This window comes from Thalia democratica, chromosome 1 (assembly GCF_965202585.1).
Source record: "Thalia democratica chromosome 1, ktThaDemo2.hap1.1, whole genome shotgun sequence".
NCBI lineage: Eukaryota > Metazoa > Chordata > Thaliacea > Salpida > Salpidae > Thalia > Thalia democratica.
The window spans coordinates 60740373-60759214 of record NC_139165.1 but is presented as its reverse complement, the minus strand read 5'-3'; the positions used below and the strand labels follow the sequence as shown (position 1 = coordinate 60759214).

Below are 18842 nucleotides of genomic sequence, written 5' to 3'. Positions count from 1 at the left end.
CAGCTTTTTTGCAGAGAATTCTTTTGAAGTTTAGTTAAAGTTAAATTAGAGTTTAGTTTTGAAAAGTTAGAGTTTTATTATCATAAATATTAAATGAGATTAATTTAACTTTAAATGCTTCAAAATAAAGTGTATCAATAAAGAATGTAAATAAATTTTTATTATTGTACTTGCAGTAATTTCTGAAATTGTTAGGTATATAGCTTAAAATTAAAGTATTCCCTAATAATAAAGTTTTAAGCTACAAAAATAGCTGCTATTTCATAAATACTGAATGGTTTAACTTGAACTTAGATGCTGTAAAATAAAGGTTATCAATAATACATATCTTAATTTTAACAACTCTATGTTCAATAGCTTTAGAGATTATAAAGTATTTAGTTGAAAAAATCTTTGTTATGATGTTGTAATTACTAAGTATCTACTTTAAGCAGGGTTGCCACTCGGTCAGGAAAAGTCAGGAAATCAGGAAAAGTCAGGAAACATTTTAAAAAATGACAAAAGTCAGGAAAAGTCAGGAAAAAATGGGGGGTTTTGAAAAAAAGTCAGGAAAAGTCTGGAAACTTGATAAAATAAAAAAAAAAAGTCAGATTTTGTCAGTTTAAATTTACAAAATTCCTTGTTTTCCAAAGCCTTCAAATGGTAAAAATTAATTAAAAGTCCTTTAAAGTCAGAAAAAAATTCCAAAATTTTCCTAGGAATTTACAAAAATATTTAATTTTATTTCCAATGCCTTCATCTGATATAAATTAGTAAAATATCCTTTATAAAACTGCAAAAATTTTCTCAAAACATTTTGAACATCTTTTAATAGTTTCAATTGTTAGATTATGTATTTTAGAATAAGTTTAATTTAAGAGTTTGATTTAGAAAAGTCAGGAAAATTTTGGTAAAAAGTCAGGAAAAAGTCAGGAAAAGTCAGGAAATTTTTCTCTGCTTGATCAGTGGCAACCATGTTTAAGTTTATTTGCTGTGAAATAAAGTATTTTTTATAATGCATTTGTCAATTTTCTTAGTTGTAAGTGTTAAATTTTGCTAATTTTTAAAAAAATTTAGAACTGTTCTACCATCAGAAGAACATTTCTTTTGCCTCAAAAAATGGAATGCATGTTTAGTTTCATGACATATTAATTGAAATTGGTTAATACTTTTTTTAAATAGAACAAGAATGATTAAAAATGTATTTAAACATATTTTAATAGCTCATAAATTTACTTGACACTCTAAGATAAGTATATTCATACTTGAGACAATTGCGCCAAAAGTTCAAACTTTTTAATTGATTCCTACAAAAGCTCATTATAACTCAAACTTGTTTATAATCACTCAGTTCAGTATTCAGTCACTCAGGTTAGTTTTTGCCTTAAAAAGGGGCTTTTTTGTATATGTCTCAAAAATGTTCTGAATTTAAGAAAAATGACAAAAACAGGGTTTCTATTACACTGAATTTTGATAAAAAAAATTAAATAAATTGTATTAAACACAAATTTTCCTAGGCTTTACTTTCTTGTGCTTAGCAAATTTTTAATAATGTATACAGTTGTTTATTATAAAAAAAAATATTGTTTAGTAAAGTATAATTTAGGCCATATGGGGTAGTCCGACATTTTTTATTACAAAAGTTAACTTTGGCTTTTATATGAAAGCTTAAAGTACAAACTACAAGCCAGTTTTTATAGAATTCAAAAATATCATTTAACTTTTGAGATATTTAATTTTTTCTAAACATTTTCCAATATAAATGTATAGACCGCAAGTTTTTTGGGGTCAATTTTCTTGGAAATTTTAAAATTCACCAAAAATCTATCTTCTCCTTCATTTTTCAAGCAATGTTCTTCAAATTTTTAGGAAACGTTCCTTATAATAAAAGGAAAAAATTTTACTTTAGAATTTAGGTAATTTAAAAAAATAAAAAAATTATCACAAAAATAAAAAAAAGGTGTTTTTTTTACAAAAAAAATATATTTTTACAATTTTTTTTTTAATTCCAAAGTAATGTTTTTTTGTTATTGCATAGAGATTAGACTGTGAAAGTTTGAAGAAGATTCCTTGAAAAATGTAGGAAGAGATAGATTTTAAATGAAATAGTGTTTTTTCCCTGTTTTAGTTTTCCCTTCCCATAGGGAACGTATTATGCGGCCCAACTTTGACTGGTCATATCTCAAAAAATAATTTGAATTTTTTAAAACAATAAAAAGCATCATGAAGTTAGAAAAAACTCTATAAAATAAGATCAACTTGTAAAAAACATGGCTTACCCCCCTCTCCCCATGGCCTTAAGTCTTAAAATTTGAGCACAGTAGTTATGTAAAAGAAAACTCATTTGCATTTCCGATAAATTAATACATATTTTACAAATATAGAAAATAACATTTGTAATAGCAACTTTACTTAACTTAATAAAGTTTTTAAATGTAACAAACAAAAAATAATTAAAATTACATTCAGATCAAAATGTTATTAAAAAATCAGAGTTTTTTAGAAATAGTTTATTTAACAGTTGTTTTACATATAATTTATTTACATTGAATTTTAGGTTTCCAGCCTTGGATTTTTTTTTGAGTTTTAGTGGGAGCTTTGTCTTTGATATCATATCCTTTTGTATTGATCTACTAAAAACTATTATGTTCAGGGTTGCAAAAAAAAAACAGGAATCCTTAAAAACCCTTGAATTTAACAATTTAAGGAGAAGAAACCTTGATTTTGAGAAACTTTAATAAAACCTAGAATTTACAACTAAAATCTCAGAAAAACCTGGAAAATCTTGTAATTTTAAACTACATTTATATGTAAAGTAATAAAATTTTAAATAGATACAAAAAATCTATCAAGAAGAAAAATTATTTGTATCATTTATTTATTTTTCTTTGAAAAACTCATTTTAAGTAGCTTTTCAATGCTGTTATACTATCTAAGACATTTTTTTTAAATTTAAGTTTAATTTTATACAAAAAGTGGAGCACAAAACTAATTTTTTAAATCCTGGAGGAATTTAGAATATTTCAAGAAGCTTACACAAAACTATTTGTACCCTGTTATATTGTTTCAAAAAATTTTAAGCAAATGTTATTCTACAGTAAATAAAATTAAATATCTAGAATGAAAAAGTACAATGATATCAACAAAATCTTTTAATCTCCTATTAAAAGTAAGTGAAAGATGAAGTAGGTTCAGTCCTGTGTACATTAGACTTTAAGTAAATACATTTTTAATGTATATGTTAGTTGTGATGATAGTTATATTAAATTTGATTAAGTATTTCAAAACATCAAAAAAAAAATCAGATAAGAGATATGTTCTAAAAATTTCCAGTAATTGGTAAGTATTTAAAATCACACTGGGTTTTTATTTTTTAACACTGAATTATTTTTATTTTTTAGTTTTAGTTGTAACCCTGTTAAAAGCAATTAGTTTAGTTTTTATATTAATGTAGATCAGGGTTTCCCAAAATGAACAATATCTACCACCTGGGGTGATTTTAGTAATTTGGGGGGGGGGGCAATAACTAGCAAGGGGAGGGGAAATTTTAAAATCCTAGGCAGTCATAAAATTTTGAAACTTCAGGAGGTATTCTTGAGTTGCAGATGAAGAGCAAAAAAAAGGTCTTAGGTGTTCTAAATGGTAGTTTTTTGAGTAGTCTTGTTGGAGGGGGCAATAGCCTTTTTAATTTCTTTAAAGGGGCCATTTGAAAAAAAAGTTTAGGAAACTCTGATTTAGATAATAAGACTAAATTAAATATGTGTTTTACCCTTTATGGCGTTAGTTTAAAATACTTTAATTTACTATGGTTGATAGTCATTGATATGCTAGATTTTTCTAAACTTACTTTTTACGATAATTAAGTTCTCTATGGTTTGAAATATGGCTCTATTGTTATTAGTTATTAAAAAAAGTACTTTTATCCAGTATTTTGTAAGTAATTTTTGTTGTTATACTATTTAACGAACAGTTTTAATTAAAGCACTCTGTTGATAAACTAGTTGAAATGTTATCTTCAAAAAAGTTGCTTAAAAGTTGTACTGACTTTCTGGAAAATTTCCAAGAAATAAATGAAAGAGCTGAAGTTTCTTGTAATAAAACAAATATTTTGCTAAGAAAAAATAAAAGATCTAAAGCATCAAGTTATTTTTTACTCAAGGAATTTGAAGGTGAAAGTATTGACTATGTCTTAAAAGTTTTGAAAAATAAGTGAGTTTTGTAAGACTGTTCATTGCAAATATTAAATACTTTGATATTAACTTTTAAAACAAGTTATTATTCTACAAGAGCTCTACTGAAAAGGAGAAAATAAATAACAACAATGAGACAACTCAAAACTTAGAGTTTTTTACTATTACATATATGTTCTAGTACATAGTGTAACTAGTTATGTAAATAGTTATTACTATTATAAGCAGTTATTATTAAATAGTTATTACAAAACACAGAGTTTGTTAAATGTAATTATTGCCTAAGCGTATGGATCACTGTGTGAAGTAATTAGCTTCAAGTTTAAAATTGCCTCATTTAAAAAAAATATTTTAATTAACAATCAAAACATCTAAGTGACTTCATTAGAATTAAAAATAAAGTTGTGTTTAGTTATTAAAAGTTTAAAAATAATAATTTTGTAAGTGTAATTATATTTTTGTTTTTTAGCGATTGTCCTTTGATTTTACAATTAGCAATTGCAAGAAAAGTTACAAATGAGTTATCAAATAGCAGTCAATTAGAAAATTTAGTAGTTATGAATAAAGAGGAAAAAAGTTAGTTTTTGTTGTAATTTTAATTGTTGTAATTGTTAACTGTTATTTTAATCGGAAGATATATTCGATGATGAAAATAAAAATTCAAAAGTATGATTTAGATTTAAATACTTAACATTTTTATACATTATGTTGTGCAAAACACAGTAAAGTTAATAATTTCACGTTTTGCCAGATATTAAAAAAAAATAAATTTATATGTTGTTTTGTTTTTCTTGAAAACTTATCAACAAAACGACATTTGTGATAAGTTTTTATTAGATGTAATACTTAATATTAATGTTGTCTTTTGCACTTAAATTCTAAAAAGTTTAAAAAAAAGGACTGCTTCTCACTCCAACTACATAAATATTTTATTAACTCAGACTGGTTAGATTTTTATTTTGTTTTGAATTAATTTTTTCTTACTTTTAAAGAATTTTCTATACATATAACTATCATAAGTTTTGTATATTTCTTTTGTGTTTATATTTGAGAAGAAAAAATTAATTATCAATTAATAAAAAAAAATTTAAATAAAATTGAATTATCAATTAAAAATATGAATTTGCAACTAACATTTCTCAAACAGAATCAATCTATAAACATTTCAAAATTAAGTCAATAAATTCAGGTTCACTCAAGCTATTCTGTTTTTGTTAAAAGACAGTTAACACCATTACTAGAATAACTAAATAGTAAATAACTAATTTAGAATGTAAATGGTTTAGGTCAGTGGTCGGCACGGTGTACACTGGTGCACACTAGTGTACATGAAATTTCTTTTAGGGTGCACGAGACTTTTGGGGTGCATGAAACTTATTTTGAGGTACATGAATTTTTTTTTTGCGCAGAAACTAAATTAAAGTTATTTTCAATCTTTCTACATTTAAGACACATTAAACCTTGATATCTAATTGATCATTTTGTTGTCAATAAAACGACTATTTTTGTACTCTTCTAGTTCTATTCTGTTACATTATGTAAAAATTCTTCCACCCTTAGCTGCCAAAAGAAAAACCGAAGTGAGCAAATCTCATAGATTCTTAACAATTTTGTTATTTGGACGTGGCAATACCTTTGTTAAACACAGATAGAAATCAACCTAGTAATTATTTTAGTTTAATTGTAGTTGTTATATAACTTATAATATAATAATTTAATTTATTAAATTATTGAATCAAGCTAAGTTTTATTAACCTTAGTTAGTAATTTAATTTTATTCCTTGTAGCTACCACAACTTTATCATTTTATTTTTCTAAAGTTTCTAGCTCAAGTATTTTGATTATCTTGAATGAATGACACAAAAGCTACTACAACAAATATTTTAAGCTAAAAAAGCTATTTTAAGCTATTTCTAATTTGAAGGATTTGGTGTAAATTTGCATATTTATATTTTAAAAATCAACTATTTTAAAATAGTAAAATAAAATAATAAATAATTTATAACATTTTATTTATTTTAACAATTTTAAAATCAGTGAAAAGGTGTGTGAGAGTTTTTTAAAGTAATAAAGTTTTAATTTTTAATCCCCTTCTTGGATAGATTAGCTGTGAAATTTGTTTTTATCTCAATATTTAAATCTATCATTTACAAAAAAATATTTTGTATCAATTAATTTTTTTTTCATTAACAAGTATCTGTGCAATATCTTTTCAGTGATGTAATACTGTTTACGACAATTTTTTACCTTAAATTTTATTTTAAACTATTAATGAACAAAAAACACGTTCTTTAAAAAACTTGGAAGAAATTAAGAAAACCTGAATATATTTTTCAAAAAACTTTTGGCAACCCTGTTTTACAGTTTTTAAAAATATGTAAATTAGTTTTTCTACAAGTTTATAGCATTTTATTGTTCAATTATCCTATTAACTAGAATTAAATAATTTAGTAATTTTTTCAAATAATTGGCAAGTAATTTTGTGTTATATATGTTTTTGTTTTGGATAAATGAAATACTACTTAATTATATGCTTGTATTGTTTTCTTTTTTCAGTTCTCTCCAGGAATTCTCTTTATCCAATATTAAAGAAGTACATAAATGAGGTGTGTTTAGCTTGGAAAATGAATTCTTCATTTGAAAACATTTCTTTTCAAGTACCTTTAATGTCAGATTGGTGTATTAAAAACACAAGAAGAACAATGGAAGACAGACACAATGTTTTTTCCAGTTTAAACATTCTCCATGACCTTAAAGTTAGTTTGATAATTAGTTAAGTTTGCTTTTAGTTATGAAAAGTTAACGAGAGTTTATAAAAATAAAAAGAAGTTTTGTTAATTTCCATAATTTATATATTTATCATTTTGATTTATTTGTCTACTTGGGTTTCTTAAGTTAAGGCCATAGGGGGGGGGGGGGTCAAACATTTTTTTTTACAAAAATTAACTTTGGCTTCTATATGAAAGCTTTAAGTACAAACTACAAGTCAGTTTTTATAGAATTCAAAAATATCATTTAACTTTTGAGATATTTAATTTTTTGTAAAAATTTTCCAATATAAATGTATGGACCGCAAATTTTTTGGGGTCAATCTTCTCGGAAATTTAAAAATTCACAAAAAACCTATCTTCTCCTTCATTTTTTGACCTAGAGACTTCAAATTTTCAGGAAATGTTCCTTTTAATATTTTGAAGAATCTGAATTTTGGAATTTTTGAAATTTTGAAAAATAAAAGTTTTATCCACAAAAAACTAAAAAAAAAGGTAGTTTTTTGACAATAATTTTTTTTTACTCAAAATTAAAAAAATTCCTACAATAGATCTTTTTAAAGTTTAATGATACACATTCTATAAAAATTTGAGAAAGATTACTCAAAAAATGAAGGAGGAGATAGATTTTTAGTGAAATAGTCTTTTTTCGCATTTTTAGTTTTCGCCTTCCATAAGGTCCTTATTGAACGCCCTTTCTTTGATCGCTTATATCTCAAAAGTTACTTTGAGTTTTTTTAAGCGGTTAAAAGTGTCTGATAGCTCAGATTAAATTCTACAAAATAAGATCAAGTTGTAAAAAACAAAGTGGACCCCCCCTATGGCCTTAAACTATAGATTTTCTTTGCGTCTTTTGTAAATGGAACATTACCACTTTTTGTGGTCATTATCATACATACAGTTTTTATATTTAAGTATTGACATACAAGCTTGATAGATGGGAACGGGTCAAATATGCACAAAGACATTTTTGCACGGAGGGTCAATTTTACACAAAAGTAAAAAAAAAAACAAAAAAAAAAATTGAAAAAGAAAAAATAACTGAAAAAAATTATATTAAAAAACAATAAAAATATGAATAAAAATAAAAGTTACTGACCGAGGGTAAGGGTTAGATTTAAAAGTTATAGTAAAAATGAAGAATAAATTATAAAAATTATTAATAAATGAAAATTTAGAAAAAAAAATAGTGATTAAAAAAATTAAAAAGAGAAAAAAGTTACCAACCGAGGGTAAAGGTCTAGGGTAAAGATAAAATTAATAAGAAAATAAAATTTAAAAAGAACAAAGCAAATTTAAAAAATTTCAACCCATGCAAAAATGTCTTCATGCAAAAAATTCCCTTTGCGCAAAAGTGACTCTTCATGCTAAAGTGTATTCATGCAAAATACAATTTTTTTTTGGTCATTTTTGCACGGCAACATTTTTGCAAAGCGTCTATTTCGCACTGCGTTATATTTTCACGGATGTAAATTTTAAGCAATCAGTCAATTTTGAACGGAGCTTCACTTTTGCACGCTTCTAATTTTTATTTTCTCAAATAAAAATTTATTTAAGGCCATAGGGGGGGGTAGAAGCCATTTTTTGACCAAAAATAACATATAGACTTATATTATAGTACATTTCATAATCTTTCAGATGCTTTTTTTAGATTTTAAAAATATTAAGTAACTTTTTTTTTTATGACCGGTTATATAAAGGGTTATCTTTATAAAGGGTATATAAAGGGTAACTTTAAAGCCGTTTTTCTCAAGTTTTTAAAAACGGGCTTTAAAATCTATCTTCTCCTTCATTTTTCAAGCAATCTTCTTCGAATTTTCAGGAAATGTTCCTTACATTATGAGAAAAAAACGTTATTTGTGAATTTTAATAATTTTAAAAAATAAAAATTTTATGACAAAAAAAAAAAGTGATTTTTTATCAAAAAAATTTTTTTTTTTCAAAAAAAAGGTATTTTTACTTAAAATTTTTTAAAGTCACAAATAACGTTTTTTTGTTATTGTATAAAGAATAGACTGTGAAAGTTTGAAGAAGATTGCTTAAAAAATGAAGGAGGAGATAGATTTTGAATGCATTAGTTTTTTTTCGCCGTTTTAGTTTTCCCTTCCCCATAAGGAACCTGTTATGCGGCCCGACTTTGGCCGGTCATATCTCAAAAACTAATTCGAATTTTTAAAAACGGTAAAAAGCAACTTGAAGCTTAGTAAAAACTCTATAAAATAAGATCAACTTGTAAAAAACATGGCCTACCCCCCTATGGCCTTTACTAAACATTTTTTTGTCAACTTAATTAATATTCGTTTTTAAACGCAAGTTGTTTTGAATGAATAAAATGTGGTAGTTTTTTATGAAATTTTAATGTAACTTTTTTATTTGAAGTTTTACGTAGAACAATATAATAACGTACCACAATTCATTACTTCATATTTATAATCTTAATTTAAATAAACTAGATGACTACAGTTTTTTATAATTTTAAATTAATACAATTTTAAATACTCTAGATAAAAATAAACAGAAATATAAACTTAACTTAGTAGGGCTTTAAAACACGAATCTTGAGACTTATTTTTACTTATATTCTCTTGATTTTAAATTAGCATTATATAGTTTTCAAACAAATATTTTAAATTTATTTTAATTTTAAACAGTTGTTAAATTAAGAAAAAAAGATTTTGTTAATTTATGAAGTGTAAAGGTAATCCATATTTTACTTAATGTTAATTTATAGTTATATGGAAGGTTTTTTTTTATAATTTAGCATGAGAATAAAATAGCGATAAAATAACGCATATTTCATGATTTAAACTTTGACTATTTCATAAACTTATATTACCTAAACACTTTAGTTTTATCCCTAACCGAACGTTCTGTTTTTAATTACTAGATTGCAAACAGTCTTGGTTGGTATCTTTTTAAGCAATACGTCTACTAAGTTATCTATACGGAGTAAAAGCTTTTGACTCTGTCTCTCCATTTGAAAAAAATTAAAACATTATCACAATTCAAAATTTGTAGCAGTCTGGTTAGTTAGTCAAAAGAGTTTGTAAATGATATAGCTTCAGAAGTTGATGTTAGCAGCAACATTAGCCTCTTCGCAGATGACAAAAAAGTGTTTTACCAATCGAACACAACTTTACAATATTCCTTAGATAAAATTTACAATTGGCTAAAGTAAAGCAAATTAAACTAAAACCCTAGTAAATGTCAAGTTGTAAATATAAAAAAAAAACATTACTATCTCTACTTTCGACTTTAAAATAAACAATATCAAATTATCTTTTACTAAAAAGTTTAAAGATCTTTGAATTTTATTGCTAAAAATTTTTAAATCGAATCACCATATAAATTACGTTTATAAAATGCATCAACTACATCTTTTCAAGATTTAAAGAGCTTTCAGTCTCCAGATATAAACATCCTTAATAATTTTTTTCTCATTTAAATTCGTCTTAAGTTAAAATATAACACACTAATCTGGTCTACATAACTAAAAAAGATATTAACCTTATAGAATCTGTTCAAAGAAAATATACTATATTAGTCTTCAACCGCTGCAATATTTCTGATATGTCTCACCTTGATAGAATAACTAAATTTAGTAGTGAATCATTAGAGTACAAGAAAATTGAATTTGACCTCATTTTTTTTTTTTAAACTAGTTTGCGGTGAAACTACGATTAATATATAATCAATTTTTGAACCTTATAGAACTAATTGCTTACTGAGAGAAAGAAGAAAAATAATTATGTACAAACATTATTTCAATAATGAGGCTTGGCATAATTTTTTTTATCGGTCAGTTGAAATATGGAACAAACTTCCAAATTAATTAGTATCTTGAAAAAATTTAAAGAATTTCGATTAAAGTTAAAAAGTTTTATTTGAATAAAATTTTTGTTAGTAAAACTAATAAATAATTTTTATCAACCGTTAATTTTGTTTTAAGATTTATAGTTCAATTTTATTAGCAGCACCTAACTCTAATAGTGAAAAATTGTTATTGTGAAAAAATGTTGCCGTGCAAAAGTGTTCCCTTGTGAAAATTGACGCCGTGCTAAAGTAGCGCTCGTGCAAAAGTGACACTCGTAAAAATGTCACCTCGTGCAAAATTGATGCTCGTGCAAAAGTGACATGTTCCCTTTTAAATAGCTCTTACGCATGCTTTTAAAACAAGTGTGCTTGCGTCTGCCAACATACTTCAGAATAACTTCCTCTGTTTAAATAAGATTGTTCATAAAAAATAATTCCTTGTTATTTATTGAAATTATTTATTAAAAAAAAATGTTTAAACAAAAACAAGTATAAATACAAATACACTAAAATAAGCTACATGTTACATAGTTCTTCACAACTACCTTGCTGTACAAGAATATTGTACTGTACATACAACCAATAAGAATTATAGCTTCAAAGATGAGATAGAACTTAAAAATAATATATAACCGTTAGTTAAAAGTAAATATTTGAGTAAACTGGAACACTGTATGAAAAATAAACGATAAGGAAATTGGAGTAAATATTTAAAAAAAAATCCAGTTTTGTTTGACATAAGATAAGTATTGTTTAAACAGAGTTTAAATATTAAAATGTAGTATACAACAATTTCTTTATAAAGAAAGACTCTAATACTTATGGTATTACAACAAGAAAATATATACTCCTGAAACTTTTAAATTTTATTAAAATTAAACAATTTAGTAATTTGTATTTTAAAAATGGTTTGAGTTTTATAACATACCTCGTTCTAATAACTAACCTAACAATATCGTTTTGGAAATTTAAGCAAAACTTAATTTAGTTTGGTTAGTTACTCTACAGTCTGCGTGTTCGAGAATTCATTTTATGATCCTCTAAAAGTTATTAAAACTCTTTGTTGTTGTAGTTTGGGAATTTTACTGGTAATTTTTAGTTAGTTATTATTTATGCGGTTCTAAATATTTCTACTAAATTATTAATACAATTCTGTACACTGTTTTTATGTTTTCTTAAGTAAATTTTTATAACATTTTGATTAAGTTATGTAGATTTTTAATATTTTATCAGCAAAAACGATAGATTTATTTGACTTTCATATTATACTTATATCTTTACTCGTTATTGTAAACAATGGGTTTCTACATTTCTAAACAATATGCTTTTAGATAAAGCGTACAAATTATTTTCAAACCTTTTAATATTTTTATTATCATTAGAGTTTTAGTTAGTTTAAAGAAAGTTGTTTATTGATAAGCATACATTATGTATTAGTTAAGAATTAAAATTTTTGAGGAATTTTAATTATAATTTTTTATATAGGAGCAACATAATATACAAATGTATGCGGTGTTTGACGGACATGCAGGTGTTGAAGCTGCCGAATATGCAAGTAAACATCTACATGTGAAACTTGTCAATCACGCTAGCTTTCCGATTGATATTCCTGTTTGTTTGAAAGATTGCTTAAAGACTGTTGATGAAGAGTTCTGCATGTCTGCTAAAAATGAAGTTTGTTTAAAACCTAAATATTAAATTATTAATCACTTACATGAATTAATGTCTCAATTTAACTTGTAAATCATCAGTTTATTTGACAGGTAATCAAAAGTCATCCATTCATATTTACAAAGTTAAACTAGGTTTAACTAGTTTTGGTATCATCAGTATACCTATACTTTTATATTAAGTTGCAATTTCTAAGATATTTCAATTGTTACTAACTTCAGCTATGTTTGTTTTACAAAGTAATAATATTTTAATTTTATTTTTTGATGTTTGTGTGGGATTTTGGTTTTATAATATATATTATACACTGAGTTAGCTCAGTAAGCTTTACTTATATTAGTTGGGTAGTCTTAGTTCAATAAAGTTCAAGAAGGTTTAAATTGAAAGTAGATTAACACAATTTACATGGCAGTTTTTTAAACTAAAGCATATGACAAATTCAGTTGAAGATAAAAAACACCTAACGATTGTGTACTTATTGTGTCACAATTGACTGATTTTCTTTAAATATTATCTTTGCTTTTTTTTTACACAAATATACGTAAATATATTTTAAATACTTTTTTATACTTAAATAATTACACTAATCTAATAAATAAGAATTTTTTATTATTTCACTTTGATTGTACGAGTGTACTGTACACTTATCATTTTACATTTTTCATGGGTTTTCATTAAGGGTATATGGGAAGCCTGTATTTTAATCTTAAAAATGCTGTGATTTTTTGTATCCTTCGAATAAATAGTCAGCAACAAGTGTTTTACTATAGGTTGCCTAAGTCGCTTTTGAAACAAAAATAGGAAATTAAATTTCAAAGAAATTCAATTTTTGTAAATCTTTTCAAAAATTAAACTTAAATGTAGTTCAAAATTATGTCTATTGAATTTTTTAAAATAAACAGGGTTACCAAAAAACCTGGAATCCTGGAAAAACCTTGAGATTTACAATTAAGGCTGAAAAAACCTAGAATTTAAGAAATTTAAAAAAAAACTGGAATTTTGAACAAAAATTGGTGTAAAACCTCCAATTTTGAACAAAAGTCACTAAATAACTTGGAAAAATCTGCAATTTTGAACAGTTTTTACATGTTTAGTAGTAAAATTTTAATTAAACACGAAAAATCTACCAAGTAGATGTAATTTTTTTGTCATCATCAAAATACTTTTTTTAATACATTTAAAGTAGCTTTACAGTATCTTTTCAATCTTGTTATACTACTTAGCACAGTTTTAACCTTAAACTTAGCTTTAAAGTTAAAATAGACCTAAAAACGTGTACTTTTAAAAATCTGGAAGAAATTCAGAAAACCTGGAAGAAATATCTCAAAAAAATTTGCCAACCTTGACTAAATAAAGAAATTCATATTACAACAAAAGTTATCAGACTTGACATAGTAGTTCTCTGAAATGTTATGGTTTTTAACAAGTCAAAGTCATACTTTGATTATTTACTTTTTAAAACAGCTTTAAATATTTATTAGATGTTAAATATAAAGTTTTGATAGTAAAAAAGAACATTTTTTACTGAAATCATTTCATAAAAATTTTATAGATAAGTTGTATAGAGTCAGAATACGTCAGTTAAGGCTGTATAGAAAATCCAAAAAATAATGCTTGGCATTGATTGAAAATGCTTTTATAATTTAGTTTTAAATGAACTAAATGTGAGGATTTTATAAATGTTTACATAATTATATTCTTTTCATATGAAAAAAACATTAATCTTTGAAAGTTTACTAAAGTGTTGACGAAAAACATGCAAAAAATACAAGCAACAAAAAGCAAATTTTATCGAAATTACTAATCGAATTTTTTAAACATAGGATTGAAATACTTTTTTAAACAATGTAAAAAGCAACAAAATACTTTTATGGTAAAATATTTTTCTAAAAACTTGTATTTGAACGTTGATTTTCGATATTTATAAACATCAAAATTTGATATAAGTAAAAACCCTTCAAATTACGTTGCGCTAACTCAAATAACTTTTGTTGCAGACGGAGTTTTTTGTTTGGTCTAGAGCTCTAAATGCGCTGAAATCTTTGCTTTTTAGCCACAAATTTTTAAAATTAAATTCCTTTTTTAATAAGCTTTCTCTTGATTTTCCACTGTGAGACTCGTTACTTTAGATTTAAAATAATTGTAAATTATTTTATAGTTGAAATATTAAATTGGTTAAAAATTATCATTAATATTTATATACCATTTGCAACTTAAAGCCATAGGGGGGGGGGGGGTCCACTTTGTTTTTTACAACTTGATCTTATTTTGTAGAATTTAATCTGAGCTATCAGACACTTTTAACTGCTTAAAAAAACTCGAAGTAATTTTTGAGATATAAGCGATCAAAGAAAGGGCATTCAATAGGTTCCTTATGGAAGGCGAAAACTAAAAATGCGAAAAAAGACTATTTCACTAAAAATCTATCTCCTCCTTCATTTTTTGAGTAATCTTTCTCAAATTTTTACAGAATGTGTATCATTAAACTTTAAAGAGATCTATTGTAGGAATTTTTTTAATTTTGAGTAAAAAAAAATTATTGTCAAAAAACTACCCTTTTTTTTAGTTTTTTGTGGATAAAGTTTTTATTTTTCAAAATTTCAAAAATTCCGACAATAGATCTCTTTAAAGTATTAAAAGGAACATTTCCTGAAAATTTGAAGTCTCTAGGTCAAAAAATGAAGGAGGAGATAGGTTTTTAGTGAATTTTAAAATTTTCGAGAAAATTGACCCCGAAAAATTCGCGGTCCATACGTTTATATTGGAAAATTTTTACAAAAAGTTCAATATCTCAAAAGTTAAATGATATTTTTGAATTCTATAAAAACTGGCTTATAGTTTGTACTTTAAGCTTTCATATAAAAGCCAAAGTTAATTTTAGTAAAAAAAAATGTTGGACCCCCCCTATGGCCTTAATATCAATAGATTATTCATTTCGTTTTTTATATTTTATTACACAAAGCTTTTCAAAACCGTACGAGTTTCATTGTAAAGTGATAAATTTTAAATGAAATTTGAAAAAAAAATTGTTAAGTTAACAGCTTAAAAAATAACTTTAAGTTATGTCGTATGAATAAATTCAAATAAATTCGAAAAGTTAGAGATTCAGCAATTAAAACTAAAGGTATGTTTATTAATAGATTGTTAATAATTTTGTTTTTCCATTTAATGCTACTTGCGTATTTAAATTAGGTCGCTCTTCCTCAATCAATATTGATTCCAGGAAAATTCAACAAAATGAATAATCTATTGATATTAAGTTGCAAATGGTATATAAATACGTTCAAAAACCTTCCTCTAATAGTAATCATTAAGACTTTTTAAATTAAAACTATATACACAGCTGTCATATTTATAACGATGGCTCCTTTTATGGTTGTCCTAATGGGTAGGTGTAAGAAAATCACAGCGTCACTTTAGCACGACATCTTTTTGGCACGGCGTCACTTCAGCACAGAGTGACATTTTTTCACAGAATAATTTATTTTAAATCTATTAAAATTTTCATTTAATTAGTGTTTAATTATTCTATAATTATTAAGTTAACAAACATAGAAATGTGGAAGTTGGTTCTAATACTTTAGAAAGTATCGTTTTAAAACAATTATAGATAAAGTTTTTACTAGGAGTACTTTTAGTTAAGCTGGTTCTTAAAGTTCTAAAACAATGAAAATAATAAGAAGCTAAACGGGTAGAAAAACTGTTGAAATAAGTTTATTTACCTTTGTAAAAGTCTATATATTATTTTAAAACACATAGATAAGCATAAAAAAAGCTTCGAGATGTGTGCATGTAGAAATAAGAGGAACTTAAAATCTTTCTTTATTATGATGTTGAAAGCTATATTCATTTAAAAAATTAAACAAAAAAGTTTATAACTTTCATATATCTCTCTTTTTATTTAAAATTTAAACTGAAAGTTAAATCTTATTAAAATTAATATTAAGCTTCTAAAAAAGTTTTAAGAATCCTAGAGCTTTGAACTTGCTAGTTTTATAAAATTAGTTTTATGTCGAAAAATATTATGTTAAAAAACCTAAAAACGAACTATGCAACATTAAAGTAAAATTATCAAAATATTTTATTTACAGTTTTATAGTGAAATTAGTTAAAGAAGTCTGTAAATTTACTTTAATTTAAGGTTAAACTTGTAACTCATTTATACCTTGTTAACTTTTAGTTTACATGTTGCATAGTTCGTTTTTAGATTTTTAAACATAATAGTACAAATGTTATTAAAGCATAGAAAAAACTTGCAAAATAATTTCTGTGCTAAAATGTCACTCCGTGCTAAAGTGACGCCGTGTTAAAGTGTCACTCTGTGCTAATGTGATGCCGTGCTTTTCTGACCTGTTCCCGTCCTAGTTGCAGCAGTATATTTATGCAAAAACTGCTAAACTTGTTCGAATTTTTTCCTGATGACGTAATCAAAATACATTGGACTTTTTTATTAAAATAACTTTTTCATTCAAAAACTTTTCGTTTAATTATTGTTTATTCATAAAACACTATTTTTTATCATCATTTTATAATGAAAAAAAGACACCCATAAATGTTTTTTTTCATGGTGGTTCTTTTTATGTGTGTACTTATAATTGTTACAAATAAATTAAGATAAAAAAAGTAAAAAAGTTATTATAGGGATAAAAAAGTTGCAATGAAGATTTATTTATAAGCCAAAAGCAATTGTTTTGAACTTTCTAAAAAACGTGAACAGTAAATTTCTGATAAAATTTAAAAACAAAGTTTTGTTAATTACTATTTTTTTTTGATTTTTTTGGTGCAACTATGTAGTTAATTAAAGATCAAGAGGTTTAAAATTAATTAAGTTAATAATTTATCTTTACAATAACTAAAGAAAAAAATTGTTCTAAGCAACGTATGTTACCATAACTAGAGAAAAAAAAACGTACTAGTACTTTTTAAAATTTGCGATTAAATAACATACTTTGTATTTTAAATTGTTTCTTTTTATTTCAGGTTATCAAAAGCGGATGCACAGCAGTTGTTGTAGTAATATATAATGACTATCTTTATTTATCATGGCTTGGTGATAGTCAGGCATGTATTGTTAATAATGGAATTGGAAAAAGTGTAAGTTTTGATACTTATTATTTACTACTCTGCAGTTGACCAGCAACTTAACAAAAGGAAAAACAAAGATAACCAAGAGCCAAAAAGTTTAGCGCATTTAGAGTAAAAACCAAATTTAAAAATTCAGTTTTATTGCTTAAATTTTTTTTTTTTCTTAGTTTTAAAAAGGTATTTCAAAGTTTTAATTATTAAGTTAAAATATACTCTTGTTTTTTTCTGAGTTTTCTGTAATATTCTCTAGTAAACCTAGAAAGATAAACGTAATTTCCGGAAAAATTGGAATTTTTAAAAAATTACCAAAAATTCAAGAACACTTACAAAAAATTATAAAAATTAGATTTAATCAAGAAAAACCTCCATAAAAATTTCTCTAAATCGTTTTAAATTGTGCACAATGTGTTTATATGATAATTGGCCGCAAGTAAAAAAGAATCAGCCTAAAACTCCTTGGTCGCATTTTTTTAATCCCATACATTTTGCATTGGGGTGGTTTTTATAAAATCGGTTGGTGCCAAGGTGAAAGCTTCTTCAAATCATCTAAAGTTTTGCACATAGTTTTTTATGACAATTCCGAAAAATGGTTTCTTTTTTCAGCCAGAAAATCAAAAATAGTTGTGAAAATAAGCACCCTATTGTGTACTCATTAAAATTTTTGTTAATTTTTTCATAAACTGTAAAAATTAAATTACGTCTACGCCTGTTTGTTGAACAATAACTCTTGGTTGATCTAAATATTTTAATTATAATGATAAATCTAAAACAAAAACAGGTATTAACACACTAAAAATTTACATCCCCTCTAGCTCATTTAAGGCAATAACAACTTTAAGGCAATAATAAAGCTCATCATATGGGACTTTACCTGGTAAAAACATTTACTAAGATGAAACTAAATTGAGTAAATTAACAAAATTTATTTGCTTTAACTAAAAAAGGCTATAAACAAGGGATTTATTTAGAAAACAAAACTACAATAAGAAGCACCACAAATAAATCCTACACAATATAAATTCATCAAATTCCATGCTGAATCCCTTCTGGTTTAGCAATTACCACTAACAGCAGCAATTGAATATTCACCATCGAATGTCTTAGAAACAGAAACAAACAGACTTTTTTTAATGTGATTTTATTTTTGACTATTCTACTATCAAGCTTCCCTGGTGCATTGAAATCTCCTACGTAAGACAAGTAAAACCTTTCTTTTAAGGCCATATGGGGGGGGGGGGGTCCGACATTTTTTATTACAAAAATTAACTTTGGCTTTTATATGAAAGCTTTTAATACAAACTACAAGCCAGTCTTTATAGAATTCAAAAATATCATT

At 25.1% G+C, this 18842-nt stretch overlaps 1 protein-coding gene across 2 annotated transcripts in view; it reads left to right on the top strand.

Moving 5' to 3' along the window:
* The first annotated feature begins 3915 nt into the window (after positions 1-3915).
* LOC145835261 (protein phosphatase 1E-like) overlaps positions 3916-18842 on the top strand; it is a 40341-nt gene continuing 25414 nt past the window's right edge. For both annotated transcript variants that reach the window (XM_082942842.1, XM_082942836.1), the window contains exons 1-5: positions 3916-4188; positions 4639-4745; positions 6726-6925; positions 12236-12424; positions 17402-17515. In XM_082942842.1, the coding sequence (XP_082798968.1) occupies positions 3986-4188; positions 4639-4745; positions 6726-6925; positions 12236-12424; positions 17402-17515 (813 nt within the window). In that variant the 5' untranslated portion in view covers positions 3916-3985. The remainder of the gene's footprint in view (positions 4189-4638; positions 4746-6725; positions 6926-12235; positions 12425-17401; positions 17516-18842) is intronic.